The following is a 21,819-nucleotide window of genomic DNA, read 5'->3' as shown; positions in this document are numbered from 1 at the left end:
CAGAGGGCTGCTTCTGAGCTCGGCGGCCAACATAGCCCAGTCCTTTCTGAGCCCTTTCCTTCTCTGTCACTGGGTCCCTGTCTGACAGCCCTGTGAGGATAAAAAGGTTCACCAGTCAGCAAGTTGGCCATGCTGTTCCCCCTGCCCCCGGATGAACCACCTCAGAGGGCGCCTGGTCCCAAGCCATGCTCAGGAAGTACTAGTCACATGAGGATGGGACAGAACGCGGGAGAAATAAGCCCAGAAGAGAAAGAAGTGGGTCTACAGGTAGGAACCAAGGTGGGGAGAAGCCGTCCCCGTGTGCCCTGCCCTGCCCCGTGGGGCACAGGCGGGTGCCCCACGCGGCCTCCTGGAGGTGCAGCGGGCACAGGGGCACGAGGGTGGCGCCTCCACTGACTAGTGCTTACTGGGCACCGACCGGGCAGCCCTGCATTTGGCACGGAAAGTGGAGAACTGTGTGCACAGCAAGTCCCAGGAGCTCGCAGGCCAGTGTGATGACTGGACAACTGGGCGGGACCGAACTCTGAAATGGGTCCCTCCCAGTGGCAAGTGCTGACCCCCGGAGGGTCCAGCCCTGGCAAGACCACAAAGGCTCCTTCGCTGACTTGCTCTGGCTCTCGCCTGTCTGCAGTCCCTCTCCTGTGTTTCCTGTGCCCTGGGGACAGCTGCTCCCGGGCCATGACGTGGTGGGGCTGACCCTGTGCGGGCCTCCAGCCTGGGCCACCACTGCCTCTTCCCTGGGGTCACCTGCCAGCACTGTTCATCTCTAGCCGCGGGAGGGACCCCGTAGTGCCCGACAGCCTGTCTGTGGCAGGAGAGAAGGAAGCCAGCCCTCAGACAGCTGTCCAGAGATGAAGCTGGAGAGGCGCAGAGGAAGCGAGCCGGGCCAGCAGGACTCCCCTGCTGGGGGCACGGCCCTGGTGGGCATCGGTCGGTTCTGGCTGGGGCGCTGCTCTGCCACTTGCTCCGGGCAGGCTCAGGGTGTGGCTCAGGACAGAGGGCCTGTCTGGCGCGAGGCTCTGGCACGTCCCCAGCACCACACACACACACACAGAACCAGGCAGCCGGGAGCGCTGGTCTCTCCCCACGACACCAGACGCAGAAGCTTTCCCGAGCGTGGGTTCCCGGATATGCTTGGCGGGCAGTCCTTTTCCTGCAGGACAGGTACAAACATGTTGGCCACCCGAGAGGAAAGGAGAGAGCAAGTGAGGGCAGGGAGTGGGCCCCAGAGACGGCGGAGACCCCGGCCGTGCGCGCTGTCGAGGGCTGAGCCTCAGAGCAGGAAGGTGCTGCCTGTGTGGGCCCAGCTCACAGCGCCATTTCTGAGTCCCGGCCGTCCCGCTGTCCATCTGCAGAGCCTGCCCAAGAGACAGGCCGGCTCCGGAACACAGGACGGCCTTATCCACTGGGCCGGTCGCTTAGTGCCAGGACGGCTTTCCTTGGACTGCGATCAGCCAGGGGATCCAGGCTGATCCGGCCACACTCCATCGGTTCCCTTCCTCCTCTTTCAAACGTGGAAATGAAAGAACCGAATGTCTGCAAATTGAATTTTCTGGTTATAATGAAGCGTTTGAAGCCTGTAAAGCATCCTTCTGTTCCTCTGGCTCCCCCCACCACCCAGCAAATTGCCACATGGCATTTGGAAATCAAAGAATCTTACTCCATAAAAGCAAAATCAGGGGCACAGGGCCAGAGATGCAAAGGACGTGGGGGGCCAGGGATCGCGGCCGAGTGTGGGGGAGGAGCCGGCTGGCAGCTTCCACTGGGAAAAGCTCTGGTCCCAGGAAGTGGGTGGAGGCCACCGCTCTCCTCTGTGACCCTCTGGCGTCTGTGAACGCCAGGGCTCCTGCTTTGCCGCTGCAGCTGGCTCCCTGGGGCAGGCCGGGCACAGGAGGAAGCACTTCTGATGGAGGCGGCCAGGTGGAGCCTGTGTCGGAGCTGCTTCCAGGCGGGGTCTGGGCTCAGGGTTTTTAATTATGTGTGTATTAGTTGTAGGTGGACACAACACCTTTATTTGACTTATTTATTTGCATGTGGTGCTGAGGATCGAGCCCAGAGCATCACACATGGTAGGCAAGTGCTCACCACTGAGGCCCAGCCCCAGCCCCGGGTTGAGGGTTTTTGGGCTCTAAGAACTAGGGCCCTCGCAAGCCCTCCCGAGGAACGAGGGGCATGGTGGTGTCACCCAGATGTGCGGGCCCGGCTCAGGCCAGGAGAAGCCAGGTTAGAAAGTGTTTCTGGACCAAGTGCCCATTTGCTCTTGGGGTTCACCTTGGGCCTCCGTTCCAGCCAGTGCCTCTACTCTCTGTCACCTGCTGGCTTCCTCCCAGACCTGACTCCTCAGAGAAGCCTTCTGACTGCTTCCCTCTTGGCCCTTTGCCTGGCTCTTTCTCTGTGTCTCCTGTCACTCATTAGTTTCCTATGTTTCCCCCTCAGCTAAGCAGAAGGAACCTTGCATGTCTTTCCACTGCTGCTACTTCAGGGCTTGAAAAGGGTCTGTCACATGGTGTGAATAATAAGTGCACCTGAATGAATCAGTGGGTGATTAAAATCCCAGGGCTGCTGGGCACAGGTACTCAGGGTGTGCACTGAACAACTCTGGAGGTCACCATTCTCAAAGATGAGAGTGGCAGTGGGGACCAAAGAGTGTCCAGTGTCTGAGCTGCACCTCTTGACCTGGTGGCCAGGGCTCCTTTATGATGCCAGCCTGCTGTCACCTGTCACCTGCCGTGGCCACACTCAACCCCCCTTCCACAGCCTCATTTTCATAGAATGTTCTACTTCAAACGCCGGAGAGTGAGTCTGCTTAGTGATGGTGGCCCCAAGTGACACCCTCTTGCCTGATCATTTCTCTCTGGGAAAGGGGCAGGGTCACCTGTGTGACCGCTGCCCACAGCCCCTGGGGCCCGCGTGGTCTCTGCCTTATCCCACAGCCTCTCCAGGAGGTGATATCATTGTGCCCACTTTACAGGTGAGGAAGGGGGTGGACTGTGTTGGGCTGGCCGCACTCCAGCATGGCTCACGGCCTCCTGGTCACGCAGTCCTGGGTAGACTGCCAGACCACTCCGAGCCTCAGTTTCCTCATCTGTAACAGGAGCATCAACTGAGACTCTTCAGAAGGCAGGATCCAGGAGAGAGCAGTGTTCCTGGCCGCACCGCGTGTTCTCAGAGTTCATGAATTCCCTCGACAGGCCGCCGAGCCCCACCACGTGTGAGTGCTCACGGTAGTGCACAGATCTGAGAAAATCCACACCTATATTCAGCAGGGGAGAGGCACAATAAACAGGTTACATATTTTGGGAGGGGGTAGGTTACATGGAGAAAAAGAAAACACGGGTTGTTTCCAGCAGGTGGGAAGGGAAAGTTTCCATGCTGAAATGACATGTGAGCAGAAACCCAGAGGAGGCAGAGGAGGGATGTGGGTGCTGGAGATGAGCTTCCGGGCAGCTAGAACAGCAAGTACAAAGGCCCAGGGGAGCATTTGTCACATGGAAGACAATGGGACAGAGCTGATGCTTCTCGCTTTGCCGAGCAGAGCCCCTGGCACAGAAGTGCCCAGGGAAAGAGCAGATGCCTGGTCACGCTTGAATTTCAGATGTGATGATTTGGGACGTATTTACACTAAAAGTTTTCAAATGTAACTGAGTGACTTGCATTTTTCTCTGCTACACCTGGCCGCCCTGTTCAGAGGCCAGTCTTAGTGTGAGCTGTGGAAATAAAACCTGGGACTGACCCTGTGAGGGGGACTGAGGCGTCGGGAGTGGAAGAACGAGGAGGCCTGGGCGTGAGGACTGGCCCTGCCCCTCCCCAGCCCTGTGCCCATGAACCTTCCGCATCCGTGAAATGGGTCACAGCATCAGACCTGGGGGGTTCGCAGATACACTGCCCAGCCTGACACTGGTCCTGGATGCTCCAGTGGGATTGCCCGAGCGTGCCAGGTGCCCACCTGCGAATCCCTGGTTGTCTTCACCTGAGCCGGGACAGACCAGTTCAGGGTGCGGTCTTACCAAGGGAGGCAGGGGGTGAAGCACAAAGGACAGAAGAGGACAATTCAAAAAAGAGCAGAGATCCATCCAGCCTGGCAGGTGATAGAAGGGGAAAGAGCAGTGATGGAAAGAGGCACCGGGCCAGGGGTGTTTCTAGGACAGAGCAGGGCTCATGTGCGACCCCAGTCCCTTACCCACCAAGGTAAGGCCTTGGTCCTGGCGCCTCTCTCTAGGCCTCGATTTCTCAGTCTGTCAGGTGAAGGAATTTGCCCAGGATGGTAGCGTGTGCCTGTCATCCCAGCGCCTGGGGAGGCTGAGGTGAGGCAGGAGGCTCCCAAGTTCAAAGCCAGTTCTAGCAACTTACTGAGATCCTGGTGCAAGATAAAAATAGATACATAAATAGAAATGGCCCCGGGGGTGTCGCTCAATGGTTGAGTGCCTTTGGGTTCAATCCCTGGTACCCATCCCTTCCCCCACCAAAAAAAAAAAAAAAAACAACCATAAAAGATGAAAGAATTGAACCACAGAGGTGTAGGACTTTGGTTGTATACATGACGGCTTAAACTGAAAAGTCTTAGATGGCTCTGGCTTCAGGCACAGCAGGCTCCAGGGGCTCACCGGTGCCGTTGGTCTGTGGCCTTCCTTTGCTTCCTTGTCCCCATCACTGTTTTTCTGGCAGGCTCTCCCTGGAGGGAAGAAAGATGCTGCCAACCGCCCTGACCAGGCAGCTCCTGAGGGGGGAGAGGACCCTTTCCCGGGAGTTCCAGCAAAGTTCTGAAGTCAAGTCTTGCTGGCCTAGATGGAATCATCTGACCTTTACTGAGCCAGTTACATGCAGTGGCCAGAACTGGTCACATGCCCGCTCTTGAATTTGGGAAAGGGGTGGGGTGGGGGTTGTCCCACCTGAAATACAGGGACTGGGAGTGAGGCGCTGGGGCACTTCCCAGAGCGGTGTCCTGGACTCCTAGCAGCAGAGGAAGGGAGAAGGGAAGGAAGTCAGGATTGGGGCAGACCCCTGCGAGACTCGCCAGATAAATGCAGGCTGTTCAGTGTGAATTTCACATAAACGGTGGATAAATTGGCAGCTATGCCCCGTGCACTCTCGGGACATACGGAGTCTAACAACTCATTTCCTCTGCATCTGACACTCAGGGAACCCACAGGTGGGGTGACCCGGCCTCCACCCCTGCCCCTGCTCTATCTCACCAGAGAAACTCAGTCACTGTTTTCTGTGCTGGACATAGGTGAAAACCCTCCTGATCAAAAGTTTGAGCTACTGAAATAGAGAAGGTGGTCGATGTCAATGACAGGATTTCACAGCCCCACCAGCTCCGGTGCCCGCAGGCTCCTTCCTGCAGTCAGCAGTGAGGAGTTCACCAAAGGATCCTGTGGGCTCCCAGAACCTCGGGAAGGCCGCAGAAGCAGGCCTGGGGACTCTGCGGTTGGGAGCATGGCCTGGTGACCGCGGGTGGCGCTGACAACTGGGGAGGATGCCTCTGATGGGCTGGGACTCGCTCACGTGCAAGCCCTCCAGCCGCAGAGCCGGCAGGACAGCTCAGCTCCCACCTCTGGGCAGGTTCTGCTTCAAAGACAGGGAATCCCCAAATATAAGAAAGCGTTCAGATGTCACCAGAGGAGGAGGGAGATGCTGAAGGGCCGGAGCCACGAACACCCTGCTCTTCAACGAGGAATTCTGGGCTTCCATGTTTCTGCAGCGGCAAGTTTGCTGGGTCAGTACCGGGGCCTGTGGGACGTCTGCTTTTTCAGTCTCTCACTCTGTGCCCTTGAGTAAGGAATCGAATGGAGCTGCCCTGAAAAGCACCAGCCTCGGCGGCCGGTGGTGTTGGGTGGGTGCCTGGGGTAGGGTCTGGATCCATCCTTCAAACCCAACAGAGCCCCTCACATGGCCAGGGGCACGCTGGATGTGCAGAACCAGATGAGTGGAAGAGTCTTCGTCTGCTTTATAGTCAAAACCAAATTGAGTTAGATGTCAACACAGAAAGGTTGAGAGCGGTCACAGGCAAACCCAGGTGTCCAGCTGCTCTTGCGGTAAGAACTGTCTGGTAACCCTGGACGCACAGCCCTGGGTGCATCACCCAGGTGGGTGGGCTCCAGGCTTCCTGGTACCCCCACCACGCAACCAGGCTGGTGCCCCTTGCCACCTGTCTTTGTACCTGTGCTGCCATGTCCTTTAGTGGACTTAGGCAGAAAGCACAGCTTGTGCGGGCTTCACCAAGTGGGCCTCTCGTCTCTACGTCGGTCACCTGATGCCTGCAGACGTTTCAGTGCATGACAGACTTATGCTTAAAGGAGGGACGGAAGGGGTCGCAGAGGCCTTCTGGGCATTTGTCCAACACTGACAGGGCCCCTCCTGTGTCCAGGCCTCTGCCAGCGCTGGGAGATGTGCCAGGCACACCCTGATTTAGAGCCCCCAGGTCGAAGGGCCCAGGCCTGGAACCAGACGGTATTCACTTGGCATCAGCATTGCTTCGGGCAGGTGCCCTCCAGTGTTTGAGCTTGGACTGCTCATCTGTAAAATGGGGATAACAATAGTGAAGATCTTATAAGGGGGGGGGCAATCAGTTGATAGAATATTTAGAAGTGGAGCTGCAGATATTTAACTTCCCACTGGAAGTCTCAGTTTGTTGGTTGTAACTTCAGAAATTTAGAGCTGTGCTCCTCAGCACACAGTCGGAAGAAGGCCACGCCAACAGCCCAGGGAAACTGGTCGCGGCCCCACCCAGCCTGTGTGGGGGAGGCTTCATTGGAACAGATCCTGAGGGCTCCCAGGTCACTGAGCCCAGCTGGGCACCCGGGCTGGGCAGACAGAGGTGGCTTTGGATCCCGGCTTCTCCTGGGGCTGTCATGGGACTTGAGGCAAGTTGCTCTCAGAGTCTTGGCCTTCTCTGTGATGTGAGGCGTACAACAGGCCACTGGAGCAGAGGAGGATGTGGGCCGAGGCCCGGAGTCGCAGCGGGACCACGGCAGGCCAGGGGCTCTGTGTCATCTCTTGGGAGGAGAGGAAAGGATGCCTTCAGCTGCTCCAAAGACAGTTAATGCTCAAAACCAAACTGGGCTTTCTCCAGGAGAGGAAAGAGCAGCAGCCATGAGGGTGAAGGGCGAAGCCACAGCTCCCTGTGTGCGAGCCCCTGGAAATCTGTGATGACTTCCCTGTCTCTGGACTCCTGTGTGTCTGTCTGTCATCTGTCTTTCTGTCTTTTCCATTTGGAACTAGCCACTGCCACAAGTGCTTAGGGCCCGTGGAAGACGTTGAGTCTCTTGGTTTACTGTTTAAAATATCGTGGAAAATGTCCCAGCAGGCACAAGCACACGGGGTCAGCGACTCCGGCGCAGGGGAGGATTTACACAAGAGGGAGAATTTCTTTACAGGTGTGCTAAAATAATTTCCTTTGCAGGTTGGATTTCTTGGCTGATTGCAGGATGTCCGAAAACACGAGGCTTTCCAAGTGTGTGCGGGAGCTGGTTCTCTCTTCCCTGCTGGGGTCTGAGGTCCAAATCATCTGGCCTTGGCCAGGTGGGGTGGGAGCCCCCAGTCTGGCTGAACCCCGCTCCCCTCACCCCCCAGATGGAATGAGAGGCCTGCCTTCCGCGGGTGAAGACGCGGCTCCCACCTCGCCGAGCAGCGTGTCAGCAGAATTCTTTTCTTCTTTTTATTGCCGTGGAGACATATGCTGACTTGGTCAAAATCACTTCTGCAAGATGTGACTGATGATGTATGAAATGAAAACTCCTCACCCGGAGCTGGGGGGCCAGCGAGCCAGGGGTCCGGACCCTGGGCTGGGGCCCCAGACACAATAACACCCCTCACAGTTCCAGGCCGTCTTTCATCCAGGCAAAGGCAGCCCAGGTGTGGAACAGACTGGGGCAGATCGGATTACGGCCCTGGAGCCCGGAGCTGGGTGCCCTGGCCTGGGGAGCCACGACTGCAGTGTGCGGGAGGGCTGGCTGCTGGGGAAAGGAGATAGGCCCCAGGGGAGCCCCTGGGTCCCGGCCGGCCTGCGCTGGGGCCGCTGTGAGGGTGGGAAGGCCGGGACTGCCCTTTCATCCCTGGTGCCACCTCCCTGGGCAGCTTGGCTTTGCTTGGCCCCCACCTGCCCCGAGCAGACCGTCATGAGAAGTGCTGTGGTTTTTGAGCTCAGGAGGCTTTCCCATCAGCACACTTCCCTCCTTCTCCAGGGAAAGACACTTATCCAGGGGGCCTCTCGGTACCCCTTCCCTGGGTCCGGTTAGTTTCTGAATGCTTGCAGCAGTCCGAGGAGCCAGGAGCTTTAGGTGCCCGTGGGAGAAGTGAAGCACGCCAGGCTGCCAGCCCCACCCAAGACTGTCCTCACACAATCTGGAAGTCTGTCCTGGTGTCCTGCACTCCCACAGCCTCGGCTGCACCCAGCCGCACAGCGCCGGCTGAGGGCTGGCTCACTCACTGGCTCTGCAAGCACTCACTGAGGGCCAGGCCCAGGCCTGGGGACTTCTTTGGGGGAGGAAGCAGAAAAAAGAAAGAAGCTGCCCCTCCCCCAGCAGGATCACAGAGAGATAAGGCTAAACAGGGGGTGTGGGAGTTCAGAGGGAACCTTATCTCCTGAGGGCTTGGGTATGGAAAGCCCAGGAGAAAAGATGGCTTCTTGGAAGGGGGCCACAGGTGAGGGGCCTGGGAGGCTGCTTAGCCAGGAGCCTGCACGGCAGCCCCAGCCAACCCTCGGCCCCCTCCGCAGCCCCTGCACTCTTTAGGTTTGCCTGTGCTGATTGCCAGTCACTCAACAGGTAGTTAGTGAGCACCTGCCATGTGCCAGGCACAGGTGAGATGCACGAACACTAGAGCCCTGCTGCAAGGCCTTCCCCCGGCTCAGGGAGGACAGACTGGCCCCCGACAAACTGGCACTCATAGGTGAATCATAAGTACATCGCAGCACGGGGCGCTGTCGTGCAGGGGACCAGCCTTACTTGCCTGCCCGCAAGGATTGGAGGGTGGGTTAAAAGGCAGAGAAGGCCATAGCAGGGCAGCACGGCAGGGCTCTGGAAGGAAGCCACCTCCCACTCCTCAGCTGGTGTTGCAGGGCTGGGTAGCTGCAGCCGCTTTGTCTGGCAAGCCATCACCGGGCACAGCAGGGCTCGGGCAGCAAGCCTGCTTTCTGTTTCCACATCCGCTGCCAGGGACACAGGTCAGCGGCATCGCACCATTACCTCCCCCTGTTTGCCCGCCTCCCCGGTGTCACTTAGGACAGGCTGGGGTGGCCTGGCTTTTGAGTTGCACATTTTCTGATGGACACAAGATGCCAGTGGCATCCTGCCCCCTCTGGTTCAGATGTCCTCACCCCACAAGGTCACACTGGGTGCTCCTTCCTCTGCCCTCTGGTGTGTCTCCTCTGCCCGGCTACAGCATCCCTTCTGGAGAAAGGTGGGGACAAGCACTGCCTCTGCTCCAGTCCCCAAACCGTCCTCAGGGCTCCTGCTCCAGTTCCTGGACCCCAACTCCTTTTTCCATGGAGGCCGCCCGGGCTCAATCGCTGCTCTGTCTTCCTGCCCAGCACCGTGCTTGGCACTGGGACTGGCCACATAACGTTTGGGGTCTAGTGCAAAATGAAAACGGGGCCTTCGGTTCATTGGGTGTTAAGAAATGCCCGTGGTGCGGGCCCAGCAGGAGACCCAGAGCACGGGTTGCAGGCCCTGGCGCCACCTGCCTAGCCTCAGTGCTGAGGGAGGGAGTCACGATGGGGTGTGAGCGGGCCTTTCTGAGGCCCTGACTGGCCAGGAGCTCAGAACCCATGGCGTCTCCCAGTCTGATGTAGGAATGACTGGCACCTGCAGACTTCAGGTTGCTGCTCCTACCTGGCCTCAGGCCTCTATTTTCTGTACCTCTGCATCCTCCTAGGCTGCCATGTTGACCAAAAACCCAAAGGGAGACCCACAGAGCCTCCTGCAGAGCACCTCTGCTCAAGGAAACTGGAAGACCAGGATGTTCTTGCCCAGCCCTCCTGCTCCAGGAGGACCAGCCTCAAGCAAGGCCTAGCCAGAGCCTCCCCAGCAAAGCTCAATCCCTCACCGCCAGGCCAACGCCTCAGGATTCTCCAGGGAGCACAGCTCCCGACAGGAGGGCACAAGCTTGAACCTGCGGTGAGGAAACAGGCTCCAGGGAGTAGTGCTGCCTTAAAGGCCCCAGAGCAGAGAGGATCTGCCGTTCTGAGTTGTGAGGGGCCTGTGTGGTGGGAAGGCTGCTTGCTCATTCTTTGTGATGGGCAGGAGATGAGGGGAAGAGGAGGCAGGTCTCTGGGCTCAGCCCCTGGGGGGCCCTGCATACAAAAGTTGTGCCCAGAGGGGGTAAGGGGCCCACCTGGAAGGTCCCACATTGGTGGGCTGGGGGACCTGTCTCAGGTGGAGGGGTGGGTGGAGTGGTCTCAAAGCCCAGGAGGGCATGGGGAAGGATCCCGAGACAAAGATGTCTCTTATGCACTCGGTGATGATGGACTGTGTAAGACACAGCGGCTCCCAGGCGCTGCCTTCAGGGCACCAGGAGCACAGGCGCTCCCAAGATCCCTGGGTTTTTAGTGGGGGCGACTGAGGGACAAGGACGATGTGATTCCAGACAGTGAGAGAAATAACAAGATGAAACAAGTGAACGCGGGGTGAGGGGAGGAAGCGACCTGAGCTCCGCTGGTCTGAAAAGGTCTCCAGCAGGAAGTGGCACCTGAGCGGGGGGAGGTGCAAGCGCGAAGCCATGCTGCGGAGGTGTGGAGGGGTCGGAGTGGCGGGAGTCAGGGCAGTGTTGGGAGAACCCAGGCGCAGTCAGGGCCAAGGGTCACCGCCTCCGCGCAGCCCGCTCCTATTCCCGCGCGTCCCCAGCTTTTCCTTTTCCTACCGCAGCCCTAATCCCGTCGGTCGGCGCAGACCGCCTTCCTTGCCCCAGCTGCGAGTCCCAAGAGGGCAGGGCGACACGGATTCCTCCCTCCGCATCCCAGCGGCTATCGTTCCGGCACTGGGCACCCGGTGGGCGCTTGGTAAATATTTATCCAGTGCACTGTAAGGAATGAATGAACCCATTGGGCACAGCTGGGGGAGGGCGGGGCCGAGGGCAGGTGGGAGGCCGCCGGCGCGGGAGGGGCCCTGGAAGCCCGTCCTCCTCCACCTCCTCCTTCTTCCAGGCCCCAGCGCGTACCACTCTGGGGCTCCCGACGCGGCCTCTCGTGCGATCAAGCGCGTGCAGGGCTGGAGGAGCGACTCCGGGCCCTTGCTCTCGCGCCGGAGGTCGGAAGAGGGTGGGTCGCCCGCGCCCGAGGGCGAGGGCGGGAGAGGAGCTGGAGGAAGGAGCGCTCGCTCGCCTGCTGCCTCGCTGCCTCCCCGGCACTCACTCTCCGGACTCTTAGGTTTGCTGGCTGCTCCTCCCACCCGCGCCCGCCTCCTTGCTCTCTCGCTCGCTCACTGGAGCTGGTTTCCAAGCCCTGCGGTGCGTCCCGGCGAGTGCGGGGCGAGGGGCCCCGGACCAGCGCCGAGCAGGGGGTGGGGGTCCGGGCAGAGCTCAGCCGGCCGGGGAGTGGCCATGTCTGGCGCGGGCGCAGCGGGGCCCGTCTGCAGCAAGTGACCGAGCGGCGTGGACGGCCGCCTACCCGCTCTGCCACCTGGGGCGGCGCGGGCCTGGGTGCCGGGAGCCCGGATCGCGCGTAGAATCGGCGCGATGCACGTGCGCTCGCTGCGCGCTGCGGCGCCACACAGCTTAGTGGCGCTCTGGGCGCCTCTGTTCTTGCTGCGCTCCGCCCTGGCCGACTTCAGCCTGGACAACGAGGTGCACTCAAGCTTCATCCACCGGCGCCTCCGCAGCCAGGAGCGACGGGAGATGCAGCGTGAGATCCTCTCCATCTTGGGCTTGCCCCATCGCCCGCGCCCCCACCTCCAGGGCAAGCACAACTCTGCGCCCATGTTCATGCTGGACCTGTACAATGCCATGGCGGTGGAGGAGGGCGGCGGGCCCGACGGCCAGGGCTTCTCCTATCCCTACAAGGCCGTCTTCAGCACCCAGGGCCCCCCTCTGGCCAGCCTGCAAGATAGCCACTTCCTCACCGACGCCGACATGGTCATGAGCTTCGTCAACCTCGGTGAGTGAGGGCAGGAGGGAGGGGTGTGCATCTGTGTCAGGGACGCTTTGGGACAGGGAGGGGACCGCTTCTTATTTCCAGCCCGCCCCATCTTTCCATTCCTGGCCGTTTGCAAAACCGCAGTGCCTGACCGAGGGTCTCCCACCCCGGGCCCCAGAGGACTATAAGCTGAGCGCCGCCTCCCGCCGCCCCCACCCCAGGTAGTGCGGGCCGGGCTTAGCTTGGCCTGTGGGGGTTACTGGGAAGGAGGGGTCGGTCCGAAGTCTCCTCGGCATTATGCCGTCGGCCCATCTCCGGGGCAAGAGGCGCCCGCCCGCCCCGCCGCGGCTCAGTTCAAAGAGCCGGGCTGGGTCATGTGAGCTGTCCCGGGCCGGCGCGGCCCGCGCTACCTGGATTTAAAGGGCCCTTTTCGGTGGAGCTGCCTTCCGGCCCCTCCTCAGTCCCTCCAGGGCCTGTCCGGCGGGGCATCGCGGGCGTCGCACTCCCCTCCCGGCCCTGGCCAGCCCTACCTGCGCCCTCGCGGTGCGTCTGCCTGAGCCCGCTGCGCGCCCCGGGCGCCTCCGGCCCCTCGCCAGCCGCCGGGCGCCCACCTCTCAGCTCTCTTGGCTGGAGCTGGGGAAGAAACGTTGCCATTGCGAGCTATTTTAAATATTTAATGATAGGTCCCGGGCGGGCAGAATCCATTTTCAGCGTTTATCACGTGTGGCACGCAAACCACGGGTTTCAGCGATGGAGCGGCGCGGGATCTCGGAGTAGACGCGCGGGGGGTGGCTGTGGGATCTGGCTCCCGATCCGGGTCACAACCACCCCAGGGACCCCAGGCTGGGGCGGCAGCGGGCCCGGTCGCTCCCCCTCCGTCTTTGCCGCAAGTTCACCGGACTTGCTCAAACTAACCCCCGGCAGCGCGCTGTAGGGCTGATCATCAAATATTTGGTTTCCGAGATAGCACGCCCGGATGGCGCTGTTCCCCGAGCCGCTTTCATTGTACTTGTGTAACTTGCTGCGAAAACCCCGAACCAAGTCAGGACAGCAAACACGCCCACGGGCGCTGTGTCAACTTGGAAGTCATGTGGCTCGGAGCCCCGCGCTGGGCACCTGGGGCGTGGAAGGGGCGCTCCGGGAATCGCGGGTCTCCGCCTCGAGGCTTCCCGTTCCAGATAAGGTCTCTGGGGTTCCCGGGAGGCCATTGTCTGTCCTTCATAATAGTCAAAATCAAATAGTGAAATGAGGTTCAGCCAGCACGGGGTGGGGGGAGGTTGAGTTGCCAAAGTAACTGAAAGTTTATACTAAAGAACCAGGTAAGAGCAGGCAGCCCCATCTGCCCTGGTTTACAGCAGTCTTCCACAATGTATGGGAAAGTGCAAGGTGCAGGCCAGTGCGCTGACACTTGCTCCTGTACATCATCCCTGCCCCAGTGGAAGAGGACACCATGAGCTGGAGAGAGGTTTTACTGGGCCAGGGGCAGGGTTTAGGGTGGTGGGAGCTGGGGTCTGATTTTTCTGTTTTTGTCTTTGTGAGCTTTTAACCTGTGTATTTATTAGCAATAGCAAAAACGAAAGACTTCTGAATACATGCACGTAAATACATTAATGAATGTAAGAGTTCTGTAGTTCTCCTGAGGCCAGAGTTGAGGAGGGTCCTTTCCCTGGGGGAGGGTGGTCAGATTTATGGCATCTCCTATTCTGTTCAGTCCTGTGTCTCTCATTGAACACAGCAGGTCCCAGTGGATGCATTCAGAGCCTGGCTAGGGTCATTAAAAAAGTATTCGTAATCCCTGGCTTCTGTAGCAGACTCTGCAGACCCAGTGCTAATAGTGCCCTGGTGCTTCTGGACCTGCAGTTGTGGTGGAACCTGGGCTCTGCATCCCAGAGAGGGACCAGGCTGCTAACTGGGCACTCCTGGGAACTTTGGGACAGGGCGGGCTGCTCCCACCAAGGCCTGGGGAGCAAGCTGGGACTTGCTTGGGAAAGCCATAGCTGGGTGGTTTTCCTCCGGCAGTACACACACCTTTGAATCCATTTCTTTCATCTTGAAAGGACAAAGACTGGCTTGTCTGAGCCTCTTAATCAGTTGGGCTGCTTTGGGCTTTGTAGGACGGTCCTGACTTTCTCAGGTCTAGCTTTCTGAAACAGCTCTCCAAATTAGATGGCAGAGTGGCTTTTAACAGGGCGCACTGACCTTATTTTCTTTTCCACTCTGTCCCTAAACTGGAGGTAATTAATTAGTTAGGGGAAGACCTGGGCGGCCGTTTGGCAAGAGGCTTCCTGTAGGTGCACCTAAGGGTGGCCTTGGATTTCTGCCCAGCCACAGCACAGGAATTAACTGCCTGTTCTTCTGTTGTGAAGGACTTGACATTTCTCCATAGGAGGGATTTGGGGGTGACACTTGGAAGAGGGGTGGGGGGGATGGGTTTGCTGGGTGTGCCGAGGAAGAGTGCTGCTTTTCTTGGACTGCCAGTCTTGGTGACCTGCAAACGCAAACTTTTCTAAAGCCAAGTTGATTCACACATTGTACCTAATAGTGAGAATGTGCCACATGTCTGTGTCCAGCCTGGGCTTGTTACCATGGGGAGGATTTCGTGGGCCCACCATGAGGATCTTGGGGGGGCGGCTGACTTCCTCTACTGCCCCTCCCCCTCTGTGCATACCTCCGCACCCTGCAAGGCTGCCTGTGCATGAGGACCCCTGCCTGAATTCTGAAGGTTTTTGCAGACCTGGTGCCTTTATTCTTTCTTCTGTCTGCAAACTGGTTTTGTTCCTATAAGTCCTTCTTGGAATTCGAGCTTTTTGCCAGGCTGAGCGGGATCTAAACTAGTGGGGGAAACTCGACTTTACGACAAAACCAGGTGCTGGGAGTGGGGACTTCAGGCTGCACCTATGACAAAGGCCAGGGTGTGATCCAGCCCTGTGGCACTCCAGTTGAGCTAGGTGAGTGGGGCTCACATCCTCCCAGCTTGGCCCCCCCTGAAGTTCAATGGCAAGATTTGTAAACTGGTTTGGATTAACAAGCCCCTGACTCCTCTGTGTAGACTTAATTTTGGAATTCAAAACAGGCTACCCTCTCTTAAAGAAGTCCCCAGGCGATGGCGATCCTGCAGACTGCATCAGACTCTAGTCCTTCCATTCTTTCTTTGGAAGAAGCCAGCAGCTCTGTTTGGAATCTCCTAAGGACGCCGGCTGGCATGACATGGGTGTGTGACCCGTGTTTATCTCTGGGTCAGGTTATGAAGGAATGAAATTTGTTTAATCTTCGAAGCTAAATTAAAAAAAGAGAAAGTTGGAAACCTATCATTATTGGAGTCAGCGTATAAAAGTGGCTTTTGTTAATGCAGCCTGCGAGGAGGGGAAGGCGCGGAGCTGGAGTTTTGCTTTATACCATCTGGCTGTCCTTTTTGTTGACAAGTGTTTGGCATTACGAGCTCTCCTTTTGCCCCTTCGGAACAGGCCCTACCACTGTAGAGTATTAGGAAAAGATTCTGTTACAGTTTAGAAATGTCCTTCAGGGAGTCCTGCGGAGCATGGCCGCAGGCATCTGCAGCTGTAACCTGGCTTGTGTTAGAATTTGGAAGGGGCTGCTCCGCATTCCAGCCCTGCGCGGCCCTCCCTGGTAAGCAGCCAAAGGTTAATATAGATGTCACACAGGCTTCCCTCTCCTCTCTTCCTTTCCTTCTTTCTCTTTCTGCAGAGCGCCTTCGCTACAGGAGTGTACCAACAGCTGTGTTTTTAGTAACCCTTTCAAAATCACTTCTTTTAAACCTCATTTTCCTGCTTATATAAATCAAAGATTCCCCGCCCCCCCCGAACTCCCCTTTTCCCAAGAATATATGTGACCCAGATTTGAACTTTTGGGATCTTCTATGTATTTCCCTCCTGGAATCAAGGCAGGGTAAGCCTGAGCCCTGGCTGCCAGCTGGGATGGCTATTTTTGGTTTTTGTTCCAGCGTTCTCACCGCCTTGGGACGTGCTCCCATCCAAAGGCCCGGGGCAGCAAGAGGGGATGATTCTTTGCATCCGCACAGAAGAAAGCTCTTTGAGATGCAGCTGGTGAGGGCTGAGGTTCAGGCCTCACCTTGGTGGTGTAGACACATCCAGCCTTCGCCCAGATAAACACAGCTGGTGGACGATCCCCTGACCACCGGCGTGCCTGCCATGTGAGCAAATATCACATGTCCACTGAACTCAGAGACGAGTGATGATTTCATTCCAGGGAGAGTTCCTCTAAGTTGATTGATCACACGTATCGCTTGACTATCTCGCCCTCCCGCCTTCGGTAAGGTCATATTTGGCCCGTCGTGAGCAGCAGAGTGTCCTAATGCTGCCCGCCCTCCGCCCTTCTCCAGCCTGCCCATGGGAACAGGGAGCCCTTTGCACCAAACTGCTGGCCGCGCTCATTATTCGAGCTCAGTGATGGAGTTAGCTGGGGCTGTCGACACGCTGGTTTCTTGGCGATGCTCGCTGCAAAGCTTCGTCTTAATGCGCTGTGGCAGTGTTGCCGGGTGAGGGCACAGGCGGGGATGTGTGGGACCTGTCATGTTATTGTCAGCAGGAATGTGAGGATTAGCCTTGGAGCTGGGGTGGGAGGGCCGCAGCTGTGTACACTTATTATGAAAGATTTAAGCCCCACTGGTAAAATCAATATATTGAGTTGCACGACCCTCTGCTTTTAATTAGCCTAAATCAAATGCGCTGGTGCCATTGCGCCTCCCTCGCCTCCGTGGGGTGAGGAAATACCAATATTTACATAGAAACTGTTAATTTGTGGTGAGAATGATAACACATTTAGCTTTACACACTCCAACGGCTCCAGCCTGACGGATCCCAGATCGGTGTGGACTCGAGGGCTGACGTCAGCGGGGTGACGGAGCAGGGAGGAGACACGGGGACATCTGGGGCGCGGGCCCCAATGCCAGGACGCAGGTGGGTATGTCTTCAGAGGCCGGCCTGGGAGGCTGGGCTTGCAAGAAACCAGCCGATTCTTTCCCTGGCTGGGGGAGTCCTGGACCCCACTTGCCCGTCTGAAATCCTTCCCTGAGGCGGTTCTGCCCCGGAACCCTGTGTGATGGTGAGTCCTGTGTGCTGGGCCACCTGGGCAGAGCTTCCCCGGATCACCGAGCCTCCCTTCTGACTCCTGCAACGCTGACACAGGCAAGAGGGCTCGCTTGCTGCAAATGATCCCGCGTCCAGCCAGGGCTGTTGGGGGCCGGGCGGCCCGAGCCATGTGTTCCGCAGGGATGGCATTCCGGGTTCTGTGGCAAATGGCATTTGACAAATACTATTTGACAAAAATGCGCCTTGGTATTTCTTAATGGGGAACAGACATTTCATAGTTAACCTTCTCTGAAAACCCGCTCGAACCCAGTGAGCGGGCGCTGCCCGCAAACGCCAGGGCGCCCCGCCCCAGGAAGTGTTTCCCGTGGGGGTGTCAGGCGTGCTGGGATCTGATCCGTCGTCCCCATGTGAAGCCAGGGCGGTGCCTGCCACACGGGCCTCCCAGCCCTCGCGCGGAAGGCATTGTGGGGAGCGGCGCAAAGCCCTCGCTGATCCGCGTGGAGTGGATTGAATTAATGGCGACTGGAGAGCACCAGTTTTAGGGTAATTGCTTTATTGTTTTGGAGCCAGGGTGCTTATAATCCAGTTCCTGTACAAACATGTTTAACGTGTGTTAATGCATTTCCAAACCAGACCCTCTCGCACAGCCCTGCTTTTCATTAATTGATGTCGGTAGCATGGTACAGTATTTCAAAGGGCTGGCCAAGTATAAACTGTGTTTCCAATTTCCTTCCTTTCCTGTGTTTGGAATGCCAATGTTAATTTGTTCCCTGCAGCAGCGGGGGCTGCCAACCGCGGCTTCTATAAAGGGCTTCACGGTGAAGGCTTCCAGCCCTCGCCGATGCTGGGCTGCCTGGCCAAGTTTCCTGACACTTTGCAGCTAATTCTGGGTGATATATGGAGGGGGGGGGGGTTGAGGGGTTTCACTGCCATGTAACGGAAGTTCTTGGTGACAGCCGTGGGTGTGGCTTGGAAGGGAGAATGGAATGGCATCCACAGTGATTCCCTTTAGACAGTTTCAACCCTCGTCTCTGTTTCCACTGTGGTTGCATATTAGCTGTGTGACCTTGGTCAAGTTACTTAACATCTCTGAGTTTGTCTCCTCCCTTTATAAAAGTCAGTTAGTAATCTCCTCCTTAACAGATCCCCCATGTGCAGAGTCTGGCACAATCAATGGTAGCTCTTATTGGGGTGGCTAGATTGAGCTTCACTTTGTGTGAGTCCAAATTTCAGTTTTTTAGTACTTACTCTTAAAATACTGAGGTTAAGCTACTCATTATTTTAAAGATGTCAAGGAAGCAGCCCCTCAGTTGGAACTGTGCTTCCCTCTTCTTTCAGAGGGGGATGAAATTCAAATGGACACCCAACTTTTTTGAAGATGAGCAGAGTATAATGCTGACCCTTTCAGTTTCAGCATCTGCAGTTATTTGAGGACTGAAGCTGAGCAAGGATGCACAAGGGCCCTCTCTGCTTTATCTCTGCACCTGTAAATAAGAAGTGGTTCCAAGGTGAAAAAGTTTAATTTTGAAAAATTGCATTGCTAAGAATTTCCTCCCACCCGCTCCTGGAAGCCAGTCAAAGCACAGAGAGCCTTTCCCTTCAGGGAGTGACAGGCCCGAGACACTCATTAACGGAGCGTCCCTGCGCCACCTCCACGGCAGCAGGTGCCAGGCAGCCCACCCTTCTGCAGCTGGGCTGGGGGACGTGGCCGAAGGCCTCCGCCCCTGGGGCCTGAGACCTGGCTGGGCCTTCTCACTGCAGGCTTCCGGAACCCTGCTCTTCTGTGCTGAGAAGTCTGACTGGGCACGTTCGGGCCACGAGTGTCACATCTCGGTCTTCCCAGTCGCTTTCAAGTTCCAATCTTTTGTTGTTTGGCTTAATTAAATTTGACTGTGAATAAAAACTCGTGCTGTTTCCAAACTCTAGGACTCTCCTGTTTGGAGGCCTTGGGTTGGGTGGTTCCAACCGCTTTCTTATTTTGTGTCATTTGGGGGAAAAAAAAAAAAAAAAAAAAGCAAAACAAGCTCCAAGCATTTAGCCTGACTCTACCTCCTGGCCCCAGTGCTGGGTGCTGGGGACCTCACAGCGGCAGCCTGTGTCCCGCGCGCTCCGCGGCTTGTGTTTTGGCCTCTGGTAAAGGACTCTGAACTGGTTTTTTTCCAGACATCCTTGCTACCTTGCCCAGGCTGGGCAGAGAAGGTGCGCGGCTGTCCCCTCTGTGTCATGGATGGAGGACGGTTCCAGGTGGCCTCCTTGGTGTCTGATTCTGCACTCCACTGGTGAATTTTTGAGTACACACCCTAAAGAGAAGTAAACCACATGACAGCAGCTGTGTTGCAACCCCTTCTCTATAAGACGTAGGGAAGGTGGAAGACGGGGTAGGATCCTGAGGAGGAACCATACAGACGCTGGCCTGTCCTGGCGGCGCAGTCCTAACCGATACCGCTTTAATTGACAAGCAGTGCTCGTTTAATTTCCCTTGTGGTCACCAAGATTCGCAGCGTGAGGGCTGTCCCTTGCGTTTCCCACGTCCTGTTTGTCAGTTTGGGTTTGGTCACCGAGCTTTGACCCTTCGTCTGTCAGATACAGTAACAGTGACAAGGACCCCACGGCACAGCCGGGAGGCCACAGAGGTTGGCTTTTCATTGCTCGAGTTGTAGCTCTGTGCAGTCACACCACCTTGGCACATGGATGGCCGTGGGGGCCCCGGGCAGGCTCAGGTCCTACGAGAGTCACCGGTTGGGCTCTGGAGGGACAGGGTAGGAACGGGCCTTCTGCATTTCTCTGGCCAGGCCTGACTCCAGGTGGGCAGGAGTCTGGGCTCTGCGGCAGGGAAGAATCGGGGAGGAGCGGCGGTCCCTTGGCAGCAGGCGCAGGAGATGCAGGACACGGAGCTGTGGGCTGTCCCCTGCCTTACACAGGCAGGGTCCCGTCAGCTTTAGCCCTGCCGTCCGCTGGGCAGTGTGGGAAACGCAGCTGGTACGTCTCCATGCTGCCCATCATTGTTCACGCTTCTTTCTCAATTGTAAGGTTTCCCTGTCTCCCATGGAACCATCTCGCCTTCCCCCAGGGCACGTACCTCCTCCCTAGGCCAGTGTTTCTGGAAGCTTCCGCCTCACAGGTATTCTTCTTTCATTCCCACTTTGAATGCCTTGCTCCCTGGGCCCTGTTGTTCAGCAAAGGCGGCTTCGGCCTCAGCCAGGTTCTCTGCCCAGAGTCGCACCTTGTGCTGTGAGGTCCTGGAGTCTGGGCCACCGCTGCCTCCTCCAGTCAGAGTGGGCCCTTTCGTCCTCTGCAAACCACCCTGGAGTGCTGCTTCTGCTCCCTGGGCCCCAGAGCGCTTCGCAGAATCTTGTGTGGCGGATCTGGACACAGATTCAGAGGACCCCATGTAGGGACGGTGCCAGGGCGGAGGTCCAGGTCCTTCTGTGGCAGTAGTGATCTTGTAACGCCACCTTTCTCAGCTCTGGCCGGGTTGCCCAGCGTCTGCAGGGTGAGCGGGGTCTCCTGCTTTAGGACGGCGGGGTCTGCAGCAGCCCACACTGGTCCATGCCTGAGTCCAGCTCTTGCTGAAGGCAGAGCGGTTCGCTCTGGCCTCCTGGACGGGTGGGGTTGTGGGAATAGGGAGGGGGCGTGGAGGGGACAGTGCTGAGACCCTGAGGATAGAAGCCCAGCCGATGGCCTTGGCTTCGTGGTCTGCTCTGATGAGAGAGGAAGACAAGAGAACACCCCTCTCCTCTTGTCGTCCATCCTGCTTGTGATAACTCCTCTTTCCCCTGTCTTTATGGCTCAAAAATGAATGTCAGGGCAAAGGCCCTGCCTGCCTGTGTGTGGGCCATGTGCATCTCACACCCCTCTGTGGGGAAATTCCAGAGGCAGCTGTAGGCTGGTATTTTAATAGCCAGGCCTCAAGGTGCTGCATAGGAAAGGCCCAGGAACGGCCCTTCCTGGGCACCAGAACGCCCGCTGCCCGGGCTGGTGATTCATGGTGCTGCCGGCGGGCCAGCGGGCTAGCTGTCCCTGAGCAGGAGATTTGGGGAGCAAGGGTACAAGTCTGGGAAGGAAGGCCCCAGAGCAGTCCTAGTGCACGGGCTTCCTCTTCATTCATCAAGGTAAACCCAGGATGGAGGGTCAAAGAAAGCACGCCAGCAGGGGTTCAGGGTGTGACCATCCATCTCCTGAACCCAGGGCTCCGCCTGCCGCTGCCTGCCGTGGGTGGGTCTACCAGGAGGCCTGGTGGAAGGGCCCTCTCCCCACAGGGTGACCGCAGCCTTGGGGGAGGCGGGTGAGGGGGCGGGGTGGGGAGAGGTTCTAGACAGACTCCGTCTGCTCCCGGCAAGTGGTATCCTGGATGGCCGAGGACACCAGTGGAAAGACCTGCCGCCTGAAGAAATCCTGCTCCTGTGACTGCTGGTTCTGACCGACGCCTGTTTGGGGGAGATGCACTGTTGGGGGACATGGGTGAGCGGTCCTCATGTGGAGCTCCATGGACCCCTCTGCTACTTTCTTGTGGTTCTAAAGCTATCCCAAAATGAAAGTTCATCTAGACACAGAGAAGCCCCCTAGTCAGGGCACATGGATTCCTGTGTGCTTTCTCTGCATTCTCTGAGTGACTGAATTCGCTCCAGCCCCAGCAGACCAGAAACCCCGCTGGAGGCAGCAGGACGCCACCGAGCGGGTCCT

General features: G+C 57.7%; 1 protein-coding gene across 1 annotated transcript in view; it reads left to right on the top strand.

Moving 5' to 3' along the window:
- The first annotated feature begins 11,195 nt into the window (after window positions 1-11,195).
- Window positions 11,196-21,819, top strand: part of BMP7 (bone morphogenetic protein 7) — a 70,290-nt gene continuing 59,666 nt past the window's right edge. The window contains exon 1 of the mRNA XM_079129443.1: window positions 11,196-12,088. Coding sequence (XP_078985569.1) covers window positions 11,671-12,088 — 418 coding nt within the window. The 5' untranslated portion in view covers window positions 11,196-11,670. The remainder of the gene's footprint in view (window positions 12,089-21,819) is intronic.

Source organism: Sciurus vulgaris (genome assembly GCF_902686455.1).
Source record: "Sciurus vulgaris genome assembly, chromosome: 2".
Classification (NCBI taxonomy): domain Eukaryota; kingdom Metazoa; phylum Chordata; class Mammalia; order Rodentia; family Sciuridae; genus Sciurus; species Sciurus vulgaris.
Note: the sequence above shows the minus strand (reverse complement) of the source record. Positions and strands in the feature narration are given on the sequence as shown.